At 43.7% G+C, this 17,835-nt stretch overlaps 1 protein-coding gene across 1 annotated transcript in view; it reads left to right on the top strand.

Annotated features, from left to right (window-relative positions):
* The window catches only part of IPO5 (importin 5), a 101,029-nt gene extending 84,755 nt beyond the window's left edge, over positions 1–16,274 (top strand). Inside the window, exons 20-26 of the mRNA XM_077297124.1 lie at positions 1,671–1,782; positions 2,043–2,098; positions 9,424–9,546; positions 10,258–10,477; positions 10,587–10,815; positions 11,193–11,334; positions 15,063–16,274. Of these exons, the coding sequence (XP_077153239.1) occupies positions 1,671–1,782; positions 2,043–2,098; positions 9,424–9,546; positions 10,258–10,477; positions 10,587–10,815; positions 11,193–11,334; positions 15,063–15,149 (969 nt within the window). The 3' untranslated portion in view covers positions 15,150–16,274. The remainder of the gene's footprint in view (positions 1–1,670; positions 1,783–2,042; positions 2,099–9,423; positions 9,547–10,257; positions 10,478–10,586; positions 10,816–11,192; positions 11,335–15,062) is intronic.
* Positions 16,275–17,835: the final 1,561 nt, after the last annotated feature.

Raw genomic sequence — 17,835 nt, 5'->3', positions numbered from 1 at the left:
GTCGGGCTAAGGCCTCTTTCACACTTCCGTCTTTTAGAATCAGTCACAATCCGTCAAAGTGTTGAAAAGACGGATCCTGTGCAGATTGTAAAAAACAGATGCACTGGATCCTGTTTTTTGACTGATCCGTCGATGCAGCAGCTGCAGGAAAAATGGGTTAAATTAAAGGAATAGTAATCCTTCCGGGCATGCTCAGTGTAAAAAAACGGAATCTGTTGCTGGATTCTGTCATTTGACGGACAGCAACGGATCCTGCGCCCATAGGCTTCCATTATAGCCAACGACGGAGCCACAGGATCCGTCGCTGTACGTTTTTTCGACGCAGACAAAAAACATTACATTGAACGTTTTTTCCAGACGACGGTCCGCCAAAACACGACGGATCCGTCGCACGACGGATGCGACGTGTGGCCATCCGTCGCTAATACAAGTCTATGGGAAAAAAACGGATCCTGCGGGCACATTTGCAGGATCCGTTTTTTTCCCAAAACGACGCATTGCAACGGATCTGAAAAGACGGAAGTGTGAAAGAGGCCTAAGACAACGCACAGAGGAATGTTTTTTCTGTGCATCGGAAAATCGCTCAGCAACTCGGCCTATGGAGGCAGGATCTGTCGCTGACTGTCAAAAGCAGGAATCCAGCGACTGGTTCCGTCTTTTGTAACTGAGCACGCGCAGAAGAGTTTCCCATTAGGGAAATTCTCTCTCTTTTTACTATTGATGCTGCCTATGCAGCATCTATGGTAAAAAGATATAATGTTAAAAATAATAAAAAAAATCGTGATATTCTTACATTCCGGCATCCCCCGCAGCCTTCCCGATGCTCGAGATGCCACTGGCAGCTCCGATTCCCAGTGATGCATAGCGAGACAATGACCTGATGTCGTAGCGGTCTTGCTAGACCGCTACGTCATCACAGGTCATTGTCTCGCTATGCATCACTGGGAACGGAGCATCGGGAAGGCCGCGGGACGCTGGAAGGTAAGAAAATCATTTTTTTATTTTTTTTTTTTACTATTTTTCTCATGAGTTGTGTATGCGTTTTCGCAGCGAAAAAGCACGGCGAAGACGCATACACAACGTGCGCACATAGCCTTCTAGGATGCACTGGAACCATCAAAAAACCGTCTCCGGTGCATCCATTTTTTACATTCAGCACAGGATCCGTCTTTTCAACATTTTGACAGATTGTGACTGATTGTAAAAAATGAAAGTGTGAAAGAGGCCTAATCTGCTGCATGTCGGTTCTTTCAGCATATTTACCCATTGAAATGAAAGGGGACAAAAGCACATTAAAAATGTGTAATTTACTCAGCGATTTTCTTCCAATAGTGATTTTTGCAGCAGAAAAAAATCTGCTGCAAATACTAAGCGTGTACACTTACCTTTAGGAGACTGCATATCTCAGCTGCACAAGAGGCAACTTGAGAATTTGTTTAATTGATAAAAAAAATAAGCTATTAACACTTTTATTTTTGAAAGCCTTTTTATTTTGTAGCATTTTTTTCTGCAGGTGCTTAAAGCTTTTGCACAGTGCTGTGTCCCTGAAAAACTATATTGTTTTTTTTTGGTTTTTTTTTTTTACTCAATCTGCCAAGTTTTTGTTCCCTTCTCAGTTTTACCCAGAAGAATTTTGATCTTTTGTACTTTATTTCATTCTATTTTTTCAGTGTATTGAGGTTATGGGAGATGGATGCTTAAATAATGAACATTTCGAAGAACTCGGAGGCATACTGAAAAGCAAACTAGAAGAGCACTTTAAAAACCAAGAACTAAGACAAGGTATTGCTCTAAAATTATTAATTTACATAATTTTACCCTAAAATGTGCAACCAGTGTGACATAAATGTATCTCCATGCATGATTATTTTAGATGTCCACATAACGGAGCAGTTATTTTAGTTTTTTTTAAATTGTTGTAACATGACGTTTAAGAGGTTTTTAATTGGCACTGTTCTCTATGTATATAATGTAGGTTACTGTATAAACAGTTTTAAGTATGTTCTGGGGAGAAAGAATTAAGAATTTTATTTTTTTTTTAGTGAAAAGACAAGATGAAGACTATGATGAACAAGTTGAAGAATCATTGCAAGATGAGGTACATCTCAAATTTGCTACTAAACATAACGTATTTTTCGGACTATAAGAGAATGGGGGGTGCGTCTTAGTCTGGATGTACCGGCTCTGGTGGTGATGTGGGGGAGCGGCAGTGGGTCACAGGAGGCAGGCTGCGGCGGCTAACTCCTGTGCAAATTGCTAAAGAGAAATGAATATTCACTGCATTCCACGCCCATGGGTGTGTAGGGCAGTGAATATGCAGAATTAGATAGTGCTATATAAGCAAAGCATAATAAATAGATTTCTTTTTAGTAGCATCCTGGTATGCATGGTCCCATCAGAAAACATTTAAAAAAATAATTACACTTGCCTTCCTGGCTCTCCCTCCCTGCTTATTATTCCGATGCCAGCAGCTGGTTTATGCTTGTAAGCAGCGCATGGCAGGGACATCGGGTGCTGCTTACAAGCCGAAGGACAGCTGCCAGACTACTCACTGCTCTGCACGCCAGGACTATGTGCGTGAAGGGCAGTGAGTTTTCATTGCTATTTAGTAGCGAGCTCCGTGTCAGCCGCTGACTTCCTGCAGCTGCTGGCGGTCACGTGTGCCTGCTACTTAAGAGAAATGAATATTCACCGCATTCCACTCCCATGGGCGTGGTATGCAGGGAAGGGTACTTCATTTTGGGGACTGAATATCATTGCGTTTGCTCCTAATTTCTTGAGTAAAAATTGTTCTATTGACTTTGCATCTTATTCATAATTTAATTTAAGCCCTTTGTGTAAGCTAATTTTACTCAGGTCTATTTATTTTATAGGTGTGGTTTTGGTTATTCAGTTGTAGCCAAATTCATCACTGAAATGTTGCAACATTTTTGCACAAATGCACTTCAGTACCCTGATAAAGTGCAAAATGTCTAATTTTTTTTTTTTTTTTTTGCACAGCTGAAGACTGAAATGCAACATTTGAATGTTTATTGAAAGGATCTGGTCACCTTTTCAATTTAAAGGGAACCTGTCACCCCGTTTTTTCCGTATGAGATAAAAATACTGTTAAATAGGGCCTGAGCTGTGCATTGCAATAGTGTATTTTGTGGACCCCGATTCCCCACCTATGCTGCCGAAATACGTTACCAAAGTAGTCGTTTTCGCCTGTCAATCAGGCTGGTCTGGTCAGCTGGGCGTGGCGTCTTCCCCCAGATCTTGCTTAGTTTTCCGTTGGTGGCGTAGTGGTTTGCGCATGTCCAAGGTCCCGAATCCACTGCACAGGGGAGTGAAAAGAGCGCGATGTGCGCTATTTCATTGGTGATCGGTGGGGGCGGCCATCTTCCTTTGGCCGCGCGTGCGCAGAAGCGGCGCTCTGCTGGCCGCGGCTTCAGGAAAATGGCCGCGGGATGCCGTGCGTGCGCAGATGGAGATCGCGGCGGCCATTTTCCTGAAGCAGAGTTCGCATCTCTGCTTCAGGAAAATGGCCGCCGCGATCTCCATCTGCGCATCTCTGCTTCAGGAAAATGGCCGCCGCGATCTCCATCTGTGCACGCGCGGCATCCCGCGGCCATTTTCCTGAAGCCGCGGCCAGCAGAGCGCCGCTTCTGCGCACGCGCGGCCAAAGGAAGATGGCCGCCCCCCCCGATCACCAATGAAATAGTGCACATCGCGCTCTTTTCACTCCCCTGTGCAGTGGATTCGGGACCTTGGACATGTGCACACCACTACGCCACCAACGGAAAACTAAGCAAGATCTGGGGGAAGACACCACGCCCATCTGACCAGACCAGCCTGATTGACAGGCGAAAACGACTACTTTGGTAACGTATTTAGGCAGCATAGGTGGGGAATCGGGGTCCACAAAATACACTATTGCAATGCACAGCTCAGGCCCTATTTAACAGTATTTTTATCTCATATTGAAAAAAACGGGGTGACAGGTTCCCTTTAAAAAAACCACAAACAAAAAAAACACAGCATGTTTGAGCATGTGCTAAATCAATAAATACTGTGATTTTGAGTTTGGCGCAAAATCTGCCATCACATAAAGAAAGACAAGGCAAAAAATGACAACCCTCCCTTAGCAATAGGACCTTGGGGACCAAGTCATCAAAACTTTTATCCCAGTATTCTAGCAGAAAAAGCTTTGAAAAGTCATAAGTCACTACACCACAAATATTACTCCTATCTTAAATATGCAAATTCTCTTCAAAGAGCAAGAGGGATTTAAAAGTGTAGTGCCACCTATTGGAAGCAGCGATCTTAAAGTCAATATCAGTCCTTCAACAAACCTTGCAATATGACTTGGGATAAAAGCCAAACCAGGATCTCAGTTTGCAGACACTGGGGTATTGCCCCTCGTCAGTGCAAAGTATTAAGATCTGATTTGGATAGGTAAGATGTTCTTGATGGACTGGGGTCTAGTTTGTCCTTGTGGAGAGTAAAGGTACCTTCACACGAAACGACTTTACAACGAGAACGACAACGATCCGTGACGTTGCAGCGTCCTGGATAGCGATATCGTTGTGTTTGACACGCAGCAGCGATCTGGATCCTGCTGTGATATCGCTGGTCGTTGAATAAAGTTCAGAACTTTATTTGGTCGTCAGACCGGCGTGTATCGTCAGGTTTGACACCAAAAGCAACGATACCAGCGATGTTTTACGCTGGTAACCAGGGTAAATATCGGGTTACTAAGCGCAGGGCCGTGCTTAGTAACCCGATGTTTACCCTGGTTACCAGCGTAAAAGTAAAAAAAACAAACAGTACATACTCACCTGCGCGTCCCCTGCCGTCCGCTTCCTGCTCTGACTGAGCGCCGGCCCTAAAGTGAAAGTAAAAGCACAGCGGTGACGTCACCGCTCTGCTGTTAGGGCCGGCGCTCACACAGTACAGGAAGCGGACGCCGGGGGACGCGCAGGTGAGCATGTACTGTTTGTTATTTTTACTTTTACGCTGGTAACCAGGGTAAACATCGGGTTACTAAGCGCGGCCCTGCGCTTAGCAACCCGATGTTTACCCTGGTTACCCGGGGACCTCGGCATCGTTGGTCGCTGGAGAGCGGTCTGTGTGACAGCTCTCCAGCGACGCTGCAGCGATCGGCATCGTTGTCGCCATCGCTGCAGCGTCGCTTCGTGTGAAGGTACCTTAACATGTCATGCCAGGCATGCCAGAGGGAGGAGACTTAAGCCATTCATTCTCCTCTGGGAAATTAAATATGCAAATTGATCTGGCTAGTAGAGGGGCTCTAGGCAAGAAGTAAGATTTGTGGTGAGACGAACACAGAGGTGAACGCCACTCAACCAACTGTCCAGATTCATGAAGAAGCATGCTCTTCTGCATGAATGGGGGCCATCGGATTCCAGCCCATCAACAAGATTGGCATGAACAAAACCTGTGTTGATGAATCAGGACCTTTGTGTCTTGCAGCTCTACTCTGTAAATGCTTGTTAACATAGTTGGATATTTTAACTCCTTGATATCCCGTCCTCTTAGGCCATGTTCACACAATGCGTTTTTTACCGCGGAACCGCAGCGATTTTGCCGCTGCGGGTCCGCAGCTGTTTTCCATGCAGGGTACAGTACAATGTAACCCTATGGAAAACAGGAAACGCTGTGCACATGATGCAGAAATTCACTAAAAAAGCCGCGCTGAATAGCTGCGGTAAAAAAGGACCATGTCACTTCTTTGTGCGGAACTGCAGCGGTTCTGCACCCATAGACCTCCATTGTGAGGTCAAACCCGCAGTAAAACCCGCAGATCAAAAATATATCTGCGGGTTTTATTGCGGTTATGGGTGGAGAAACCGCTGCAGCAGGAAGTGCGGGGAAGCGGGCGGAAGTGCGTCGGCGGAAGTGCGTGGGCGGAGTGTGTTCCGAAGTGACGGAGGCATACCGTCGCATGGGGATCGATGTCGGCTGTTTGATAGATTTGGTGTGTGTGTGTGTGTCTATGTGTGTGTGTGTGTGTGTGTGTGTGTGTGTGTGTGTGTGTGTGTGTGTGTCCCCATGCGACGCTAGTGCCACCACTGTGCTAAGTCGCCATATGGGACTACTACTCCCATCCAGTATTAGGATGGGAGAGTTGTCCCTGTGTCCGGCGACTTAGCGCAGTTGTAAAGTTACACAAAACACACACAATACACATACATGACACACAGTACATATAACACAGAGTATATACTCGCCAACAGCACACTGGTAGGCGAAGCCCTCGATCCCCTAGAAAAAATCCCAAAATAAAAAATCAAATTCATACTCCCTGTCCGCAGAATCCATAAAACGAGTGTCCCACGCCGATCGGCTGCTCTCCGGCGATACACTGCCAGGAGCGAAGCTCCTAGCAGTGTGTCGCGTACTGTTCCGGAGTTCAATGGCTCCGGCGTCTCGGTTAACGGCAGTACAGCTGCGTTGAACTTTCCCACGCAGCACTGCCGTTAAGCGAGAGTGCCGGGGTCAATGACCGCCGGTAAACTCACTCGCGCATGCGCAGTGACACACCGACAGGAACTATGGCTCCTGTCAGTGTGTTGCTGCAGCCGTGGAGAGCAGACATATCTCTGGATGTGTCTGTTCTCCATGGAAGATCTTCGTGGGACCCTCGATGGATTTCTGCGGACAGGGCCAGGGAGTATGAATTTGTTTTTTTATTTTGCGTCTTTTTCAGGTCGAGGGTCTTCAGGACGGATTGAGCGTACAATAAAATATGGTCAAAAAGTGGGTGTCTTTATTTCATTAAAATATTTTTTTTCTAGTGTTTGTGTTTTTTTTTAACCCTTTCATTGGATTAATAATGGATGGGCGTCTTATTGACGCCTCTCCATTATTAACCGGGCTTAATGCCACCTTACAGTAGCAAGGTGGCATTAACCCCTCATTACCCCATATCCCACCGCTACAGGGAGTGGGAAGAGAGGGGCTAAGTGCCAGAATTGGCACATCATTTTGATGCGCCTTTTCTGGGGCGGCTGCGGGCTTATATTTGTAGCCAGGGGGGGGGCAAATATCCATGGCCCCTTTCCTAGGCTATGAATATAAGCCCATGGCTGTCTGCGTAGCCTTTCTGGCCTAAAAATATAGGGGGACCCCAACACTTTTTTTGGGGGGGGCTCTCCCTTTATTTCTAAGCCAGAAAGGCTACGCAGACAGCTGTGGGCTTCATATTCATGGCCTGGGAACAGCCATGGGTATTTTAACCCCTTCCCAGGCCACAAATATTGGCCCGCAGCAGTCTGCCTAGCCTTTCTGGCCTAAAAATATAGGGGGACCCTATGTCATTTTTTTTTTTTTTTGGGGGGGGGGGGGGGGTCCCCCTATATTTTTTTGATCATTTTAATAGCATTAATAATGGATAGGCGTCTTATTGACACCTCTCCATTATTAACCGGGATTAATGCCACCTTACAATAGCAAAAATACGTGCAACTGAAATACGTGGCACTTAAATACGTGATACGTGGCACTTAAATACGTGGCACTTAAATACGTGGCACTTAAATACGTGGCACTTAAATACGTGGCACTGAAATACGTGGCACTGAAATACGTGATACGTGGCACTGAAATACGTGATACGTGGCACTGAAATACGTGATACGTGGCACTGAAATACGTGGCACTGAAATACGTGGCACTGAAATACGTGGCACTGAAATACGTGGCACTGAAATACGTGGCACTGAAATACGTGGCACTGAAATACGTGATACGTGGCACTGAAATACGTGATACGTGGCACTTAAATACGTGATACGTGGCACTTAAATACGTGATACGTGGCACTTAAAAACGTGGCACTGAAATACGTGGCACTGAAATACGTGGCACTGAAATACGTGGCACTGAAATACGTGATACGTGGCACTTGAATACGTGGCACTTGAATACGTGATACGTGCAACTGAAATACGTGGCACTGAAATACGTGATACGTGGCACTTAAATACGTGGCACTTAAATACGTGATACGTGGCACTTAAAAACGTGGCAATGAAATACGTGGCACTGAAATACGTGATACGTGGCACTTAAATACGTGGCACTTAAATACGTGGCACTGAAATACGTGGCACTGAAATACGTGGCACTGAAATACGTGATACGTGTCACTGAAATACGTAATACGTGGCACTTAAAAACGTGATACGTGGCACTTAAATACGTGGCACTGAAATACGTGATACGTGGCACTTAAAAACGTGGCACTGAAATACGTGGCACTGAAATACGTGATACGTGGCACTTAAAAACGTGATATGTGGCACTTAAATACGTGGCACTGAAATACGTGATACGTGGCACTTAAAAACGTGGCACTGAAATACGTGATACGTGGCACTTAAATACGTGGCACTTAAATACGTGGCACTTAAATACGTGGCACTGAAATACGTGGCACTGAAATACGTGATACGTGTCACTGAAATACGTAATACGTGGCACTTAAATACGTGATACGTGGCACTGAAATACGTGGCACTGAAATACGTGATACGTGGCACTTAAATACGTTGCACTTAAATATGTGATACGTGGCACTAAGTCTACGTTCACATTTGCGGTCTGCGCCGCAGCGTCGGGCGCCGCAGCGTCGTCGCATGCGTCATGCGCCCCTATATTTAACATGGGGGCGCATGGACATGCGTTGCACTTGCGTTTTGTGACGCATGCGTCACTGCGGCGCCCGCGTCCGGGCACAGAGGACGCAGCAAGTTGCATTTTTGCTGCGTCCAAAATCAACCAAAAAAAGGACGGGCTGTGATCTGGCCTACGCTCAGCACTCTGCGGAGCGCTGTCATTCAAAACACGTCCACTCATTTTGGTGTTTAGTCCCAAAATGGAGGATGGAAGAAGAAAAGGGTTGGACAAGGAAATGACATAATTTCTTTTTTTTTTTTTTTTCCCCACTGCAGTTAAAGCTTTATTTGTGTCAAACACAGACAATCTGCAGAGAAAACGCACCAAAAACCGCACCTGCGTTTTCTGCCAAGAGCTGCGGTTTTTAGTGCAGAAAAACAGCAGGGAAATCAGGAACGTGTGAACATGGCCTTATGGTTCTGTGCGATCAGCAGAAAGACCATAGCTGTAATACACAGCTGTGGTGCCTTCTTCACATGGCTGCATCAGAGGAATCATGGCATTTTAAACACACAGATCCTGCAATCAGTAAAGGAAGGGAAGCCATTGGTACGTGTCTATTAGTTAATTGCCTTATAGGCTGGCTCAGTGTTATGACTGACAAGACCATAAGGCTTTAAATTACTATGTATTATAATGCACTGTGAATGGTGTTTGAAGAAAAAAATCACTGGGGTTAATCCATCTGATATATATTAACATTTTCATAATTGTTTGCTAAATGTATCTGTTTCATCTCCACAGGATGACAACGATGTTTATATTCTAACTAAAGTCGCAGACATTTTGCACTCCATATTCAGTAGCTACAAAGAGAAGGTGCTTCCATGGTTTGAACAGTTGCTGCCATTAATTGTTAACTTAATTGTAAGTTCATTCTGGATTCTTCTAGTTTTGTGATATTTTGACAAATTATTATTGTAATGTTGCCAGCTAAATGATGTTTTCATTATCATTTTGAAGATGACTAGGACAGGTGTCAGTAGAAGAGATGTCACAGACTCCACTCACCACCTGACATGGAAAGTGTGCAGAGCCAGAATAACTCTTTGCATTATATCTTCTTAACCATTGTTACAGATCTATTCCTCATGTTGGATTAAACAAGATTAATAGAAAATGTTGCCCTAAGTAGTTTGGAGGGTAAAAAGCACATATAGTGCCTGGTTCATCAAAGCTTTTATGCCTGTATTCTGGCGTGAAAATATTTGAAAAATTTCAATATTTTGGCACAGCTTAAGGCTTTGCTAAAATTTTGTAGCTTTGTATTTTTATGCCATTTTTGTCCAGCTCTGACAAAAAGGCAAAGCTGGGGCATGGCAACCTCCACTTCTCAAATTCATGATGAGCAGCGGCATTCACTACGCTGCAAATTTTACTCCATCAGGGACTAATAGGATTTACAGTGAAGGGCACACCACTCTTCCGACAGTCTTGATTCCTGAAGAGGTGTGTGTCTCTTCATGAATTATAAGCATCTGACTCAAACACCTCTCAAAACCAGCTGGTCTTGATGTATGTTATTAGCTTACATTGCTTCAAAAAATAAAGGTAAAGAGTGTTTATTTATTTTTTAAGTGTCCTCATCGGCCGTGGCCAGACAGACAATGGGGACTTTGTATTTTTGATGACATTATTGAACACTGTAGTCCGACTTCCTTCCAATATGCTGAATACTTCCTGAGACCTTTACTACAGTCGATCTGTGACAATAGTCCAGAGGTTCGTCAGGCGGCTGCTTATGGTGTTGGTGTGATGGCACAGTTTGGTGGTGATAACTATCGCCCTTTCTGTACAGGTATGTTTTTCATTCCAAATGCACATGTGTATTTTTTGTTTTATATTTTTAGTAAATTTGTGTATTATTATTTATATATATATATATATATATTTTTTTTAAATCTTAGAAGCCGTCCCGCTTCTTGTTGGGGTCATACAGGCCCCTGACTCAAAAACCAAAGAGAATATCAATGCAACAGAAAATTGCATCTCCGCTGTAGGAAAGATAATGAAATACAGACCAGATTGCGTTAATGTGGATGAAGTTTTGCCTCATTGGCTGTCATGGCTCCCATTGCATGAAGACAAAGAGGAAGCTGTTCATACTTTTAACTTTCTTTGTGATCTTCTTGAAAGGTAAAATTTTAAAGCATACCTTTCATGTTGCCTAAATCTCTAATGCATGTCAAAATAATAAACTTAATATCGTATGTTGCCATCTACCTAATTTGTACCGTAACCTACTTTTTTCTGTCTGTAGACCATCTTCGGTCCATAAACAATGTGTCTTGAATAACTAGTAGATTTCAGCATGTGTTAAAGATGGTTATTACTTGCAAAACAAAAGCTTAGTCTTTCTAAACCCAGATTGTCTCCAGGCAACCAATAATTTTATTCGAGTAATCTACTGTATTAATGTAATGCATAGTATGAAGTGACCGTTTTAGAGTTGCATTGATTTGTCAAACTAAAATACATCCATCTAATGAGTTTTTTTCTTCTAATATTCACAGTAATAATCCTATTGTGCTAGGACCTAACAACTCAAATTTACCAAGAATATTTAGTATTATAGCAGATGGAGGAGTCCATGAATCTGTTAAAAATGAAGACTTATGTGGCAAAAGACTTGCTAATGTAGTACGACAAGTTCAGGTAAGTTTCCGACTCCTAAAAGACAAATTACAGTTACACGTGTTTTCCTCATTAATAGGCTCTCCTGAAGACTTCCTGTTTTTTTTTTTTTTCTTGTTGGGTATTTTTGTTCTAACTGGTCTTCGTTAAATGGAGTATGTCAAGTTTAATTGTTCTGTCAAGAAAATTTGCAGCGGTGTCTCCTTAGGCTGCTTTCACACCTCCGTCGGCAGTGTCCCGGTCCTAATGCGTCGGGAAGACGTACCGACGGATGTTCAGAAAATAGCGTTAAAACGTAGGTAACACATCCAGTGTTATGATGGATGCGCTGCCGAGAGAGAGAGATTTTTCTTTTCCCCTGACTAAAAAATCCATCTGGGCATGCTCAGAATGGAAAAAAACAGGATCCGTCGCTGGATTCCTACGTGTGACGGTCAGCGACGGATCCTGCGTCCATAGGCTTCCATTATAGCCGACAACGGACAGCGCAGAACCTGTCGCTGACCGATTTTCCGACGTGAACAAAAAACGTTCCTCTGAACGTTTTTTGTTCCGGACGGACCGCTATTTTACAACTGATCCAGTGCATGACTGATGAAACTAATGGCCATCCGTCACAATCCATCGCTAATACAAGTCTATGTGTAAAAAACAGGATCCTGCAAAAAAAAAAATTGCAGGATCCTGTGTTTTCAAAACGCAACGGATTGCGATGGGGGATAAGGCTACTTTCACACTAGTGTCGTGCACTGCACGTCTCTATGCGTTGTTTTGTAGAAAAAAATGCATCCTGCAAAAGTGCTTGCAGGATGCGTTTTTTCTTCATTGACTTGCATTAGCGACGCATTGCCACATGTCGCAACCGTCGTGCTGCGTCGGACCGTCGCCACCAAAAACGTTGCATGTAACGTCTTTTGGTGCGTCGTCTGCAGCATTTCCGACCGCGCATGCGTGGCCGGAACTCCGCCCCCGCCTCCCCGCACCTCACAATGGGGCAGCGGATGCGTTGAAAAACCGCATTCGCTGCCCCCGTTGTGCAGCGCTTTCACTGCTAGCGTCGGTGCGCCGCAACGTCGCATAGCGACGTGCAGTGCATGACGCTAGTGTGAAAGTAGCCTAAGACGGAAGTGTGAAAGAGGCCCTAGCTCTTCCCTCATCATAGAATCTTATGAGCACTAACTGCCATCTCCTATCTATGTAGAGGGAAAGTCTGTCTATTCTTAATACACTGTAAAAGATCAGTTCAGTAGGAGAAAAGCATATGTCTGAGATATCAAGTTGCTCTTTTTCATGTCTACTATTGATATATGGAAACAAAGCTTAGATGACCATTTAAGTTTCCATATTCCTATCTATGGTATAAAAATACACAAATCTTGCACTTTCACACTAATCGCCAAATCGAATTGTAGACTCTTCCTTTTCTGTACAGCTACCACTTGAATGTAGACCACTGACTTTTGTTCACTTCTAGAGGAAAGCTTTCTAGGCATGCTCTAGTCCAAGCAAATGTTGTGAAGAGGGGTTGGGTTGGCATGCTGTGACATCTATTAAGGCTATGTTCACACGATCCTTTTTTCGCTGCGGATCCGCAGCGGATTTGCAGCTGCGGATCCGCAGACGTTTTCTATGCAGGGTACAGTACAATGTTACCCTATGGAAAACGAAATCCGCTGTGCCCACTATCCTTTTTTCGGCTTGAAAATCAGCGCGGATTTTCAGCGGAAAAAAAGAAGTACCATGTCAATTCTGTCTGCGGATTCCGCAGCGGGTTTCCACCTGCACCAATAGGAAAATGCAGCTGGAAACCCGCAGTGGAATCCGCAGTAGAAAAAGGACTGAAAACCGCAGTGAAAACCACCGCAGGTTTTGCACTGCGGTTTTCACAAATCAGGACCTGAAAAATCCGCAGCGAAAAAAGGATCGTGTGAACAAGCCCTAAGACATCTACTTGGTTTCTGTGCTTTTTATTGGAAATGTGTGATCTGTCATTGAAATCCTTCCTTTAATAACAATGATTGCTAAAAAGCCAAAACAGGGAGTGTGATTGTAGTATTGGGGTTTACAGCCAGTGAGAAAATTGCTGTATCTCCTTTTTATAGCGGTATGGAAAATTAAAAACCTCATCAAACACTTCAAAAAAAATGTAAATTTAAAGTGGATATCTGGGACTTTGTGAAAAGCAAAAAATCTCCCTAAGCAGGAACAGGCAGGTACTTCCTACCTTACCTGCCTGTTGTGCCCAACGATGCTAATTGCCGTCCGACTGCTCCTGCCAGCTATCCAGCTGCCTATGCTGACATCACATCGACAGAGCGAGGGCTTCTTTTCCACCCTGCTCTGTCAATGGGGCAAGATTTCAGTTCCAACATTATTCGGATTGACAGCTAGATTCTCGCTGCATAACTGCAAGAGCCGACTGTTAAAATCACAATAATGTTGGAAGCCACGCCCCGTTAACAGTTATCTAGGAAATTGGTGTTCATTTTAAAGGGCAATTCACCTAAATGTTTCTGCCAGAAAACTGTCAAAGTATTTTGAAAAGTTGCTAATTTTTGCACAATTCCGCAGTATACAAAACATTAGCGACTCTTCAAAAGTGTTTTATGTCCTTTTTATTGAGAAAATACTGATAAGTCACCCTTTAACATAGTTGTGCAAAAATTTTGCAAATTTTGGTATTTTCATGCCAGTTTCAAGCAGCTCTGCCAAAATAAGGGGTGCTTAGAGGAAGTTAAATGGGTCATTGCTACACCAAATTTATTGGAAGAGGTGAATATTACACCATAGATGTTACTCCACAATTGGAGACTTGTTTCTGCCATGGTGCCACGAAGATGTGCTTTATTAATCAACTTGTGCCTGTTAATGAATTCAGCACATCCTATTGTTGCACGCCCCTCATTAACACTGACATACCAAACACCGGTGTTAATGAATTGGAGCCTTAGGGTACCGTCACACATTGAAATTTCCATCGCTACGACGTTACGATTCGTGACGTTCTAGCGATATCGTTACGATATCGCAGTGTCTGACACGCAGCAGCGATCAGGGATCCTGCTGAGAATCGTACGTCGTAGCAGATCGTATGGAACTTTCTTTCGTCGCTTGATCACCCGCTGACATCGCTGGATCGTTGTGTGTGACAGCGATCCAGCGATGTCTTCGCTTGTAACCAGGGTAAACATCGGGTAACTAAGCGCAGGGCCGCGCTTAGTAACCCGATGTTTACCCTGGTTACAAGCGTAAACGTAAAAAAACAAACCGTACATGCTCACCCGTCGGTGTCCTTCAGGTCCCTTGCCGTCTGCTTCCTGCTCTGAGTGCCGGCCGGAAAGTGAGAGCAGATCACAGCGGTGCTGCGATCTGCTCTCACTGTACGGCTGCACTCAGAGCAGGAAGCAGACGGCAAGGGACCTGAAGGACACCGACGGGTGAGTATGTACTGTTTGTTTTTTTACGTTTACGCTGGTAACCAGGGTAAACATCGGGTTACTAAGCGCGGCCCTGCGCTTAGTTACCCGATGTTTACCCTGGTTACCCGGGGACTTCGGCATCGCTCCAGCGCCGTGATTGCAACGTGTGACCGCAGTCTACGACGCTGGAGCGATATTCATACGATCGCTGCGACGTCACGGATCGTGCCGTCGCAGCGATGAAAATTTCAATGTGTGACGGTACCCTTAGTGTTGCATATACCAGTCACTGTTGTTTTCTGCTTCACTGTTGAACTTTTCTATTTTCAGGCATCTGGAGGACTGTTCACAGAATGTGTATCACAGCTGAATCCAGTTCAGCAGAAGGCTTTACAAGATCTCCTGAGTATTGTGTGAAGACCTCTACTGTTGGCCTATATCAGGAAAACTAACATGAAATAAACTTACCTCTTCTGTTTAGGTTTCTTTATTTTTGTTTTAAGAAGGAGCCAGTAACGTTTATAAGCAGTTTTTCTGCAGGCCGCAAAGAAGTGCATCAGAAGTCAGACTGGAAATGTTAAAATGGATTCTTCTAGGAAAGATGGATGTTTCTTCTGGCCTGTTACTATAAATGGATTATTCTATCCTTCATATCTCCCATTATCCACTTTTGTGGGTAGGGAAGAACTGCTTACCATTGTCTTCAGTTATCAACTAAGTAGGAGTGTGGTTGCTGTAGATGGATTTTAAGACACATGGACATAGATCTGGTGTATCCAAAGGGCCTACAACGCTTTTAAAAATGGTGCTCCCCATGCCATTCATAAAAGTGGTATGTCGAGTTCATAATTAGCACGATGTTATAATCGTCAAAGACAAATTTGTCTCCATATTGTATTATCACAGAAGTTTGTAGAAAACTACATTTGCCCTATAGGATTCATTTTCAAGTATAATGGTCAAAACATAAATTTTGCACAGATTTATATGAGTATATTTTTATTAGTTTTGGTCACCCATAGTGCCCAAATAATGTGTTTTGACATAGGACATTATTTAGCATCAGGCCCTTGAATGTGAAATGTCTTTTTGGCATGTCTGGCAATATCTCCTTCACTCTTCAATAAACAACAATGAAATACATGACCAGTCTGAGCACCGCTACCCTGTCTCACTTTATTCACTTGAACATTATCATGAGATTACTTTGAAGCACCCAGATAACATATATTCTGCATGTGAGCAGTTTATATTTTTTTGCTGACTGTTATAGGTTTTTAATTTTTTTTAAATGTCTTATATTTAGGATGCCTTTATTTTCAAAGATGCATTAATTTGAGTTTTAACACTATCCATGTGTTTTGTAGTTATCAGATACTTATAAAGTAAATGTGTGCACAATTAAGAATTTTCGCTTTGCATTATATTTAACAACGTTTAGCTACCTTGTATTATTAGTTCAATTTTTGCTACTTAACAGCCAGACATTTTTTTCTGCATTTAGTTCAAAATACCATGAGAATAAACTTGTTTTGTTTAAAACAGGGTGGTACTTGTTAATAAAGTGTTAAGAAAATGTACAATAGAATAATGCTAAGTTCACACTATTGTCATGGAACACACTATGGAGATAGGCTTTGACTTCAAATGGCCTGCTAAATTTTTATTTATTTTTTAAATCTTTTATTGAATACTAGACGTGAAAAAAGTTTTATGCTATCCGAAATCTAGAGAATGTACCATTTGCAACTTGTAGTCTGACTAATCATGGTTTAGACTTTAAATGACTTGATCAGCTGAAAGTAAGGCGGCTGTCTTAATGATTTTGAGATTGTTCTTTGCTGCTAGAACATAATTGGCTGCACATCACCTTTTTAAACTTTACACCGGAAGATGTGCTGCAGATAATGATTACTTTTAAGGCTGCTTAAAAGTTATTGCACCCGACGAATGAGTCTCTCCGACGCAGACAGTTTTGACACTGCTGCAGCGGGGACGTCACAGCTATAGCATTTTCCTGCTTCAGTCAAACACTGGTCTCTGGGTATGCTGAGAATAATACAGATTAACCTAATTGGCTACATTGTTCACTTGAGATCATTGTGATGTCACGGCTGTACCTTTGACTACAAAGATGCAGTGGCAGCAAGGCAGTGCTGGAGAACTACTCAGTAAAGTTTTGTTCTTTTTCTTCAAACTAGGCAAGCTTGGGAAGTTAAAAAAAAAAATAATATATTCAGGAGGACAAGGTTATATCTATTGAATAGGTTTTAATTATAGGTCGATGGTGCTGTGAGGGCTTGTTTTTGTGTTTTTTTTGCAATTTGAGCTGATGTTTCCATTTATAATATTTTGAGGGTAGATAGTGTTTTCCCAGGACATCCCTGTCATGACAGCATGACCGGAGATAGTACTCATCCGCTAGGGATAGAAAGCACACGAGAAGTTAAGCCTCCTCCACCTCACCACAGTGTTTTTCCAGGGCAGAGCCCCGAGAGAGGACAGCGCAGCAGCACAAAAATTTACCTAGGAGCTTGGGGGGATCGGAGGGGACTTTATTTCTTCCCTTCCCACTGTCAAGATGCTCCAGGCTGATACCTCACTGGGCAGGGGTCCCTCAGCTCAGTCGGTAGTGCAGGTTGTGGCTCCTGACTTCAGCGCTTCCCTCTGCACCACGTTGCAGCTACTGGTCATACTTCTGGGTCACACACAGGCGTGCGGTCCAGCGTGGAATGCATTTCCGGCCCAGGATGTCTTCTGATGACGCACGTGCCTTCCAGCATGAAACGCATATGTGGTTTAGAGTTCTACCACCGATGGGGACGGCGCAGTGCGTGTTTCACCATGGAAAGAAAGAAAATGCTATGGGAGGGTATGAAGGCCACCTGGAAAAGGTAAGACCCTGGAAAAGTGTTGTCACAGGGTGTGGGTGTGCACAGTCTGGACCATGGATACTAGTCCTTGCTCAGAAGCACTAGCTGAACAGTCTCTGGGCAGTGAAAGTAACCCCCATAGCGACCTCTGTCCATTGCCATGAGTGGTTTTTGTATTGGAAAATTCACTTTTAACGGATGTGCGGGCCATGACTAGGGAAGAGGTTCAA

This window comes from Ranitomeya variabilis, chromosome 3 (genome assembly GCF_051348905.1).
Source record: "Ranitomeya variabilis isolate aRanVar5 chromosome 3, aRanVar5.hap1, whole genome shotgun sequence".
NCBI classification, from domain to species: domain Eukaryota; kingdom Metazoa; phylum Chordata; class Amphibia; order Anura; family Dendrobatidae; genus Ranitomeya; species Ranitomeya variabilis.
The sequence above is the reverse complement of the archived record's forward strand: the minus strand, read 5'-3'. Positions and strand labels throughout refer to the sequence as shown.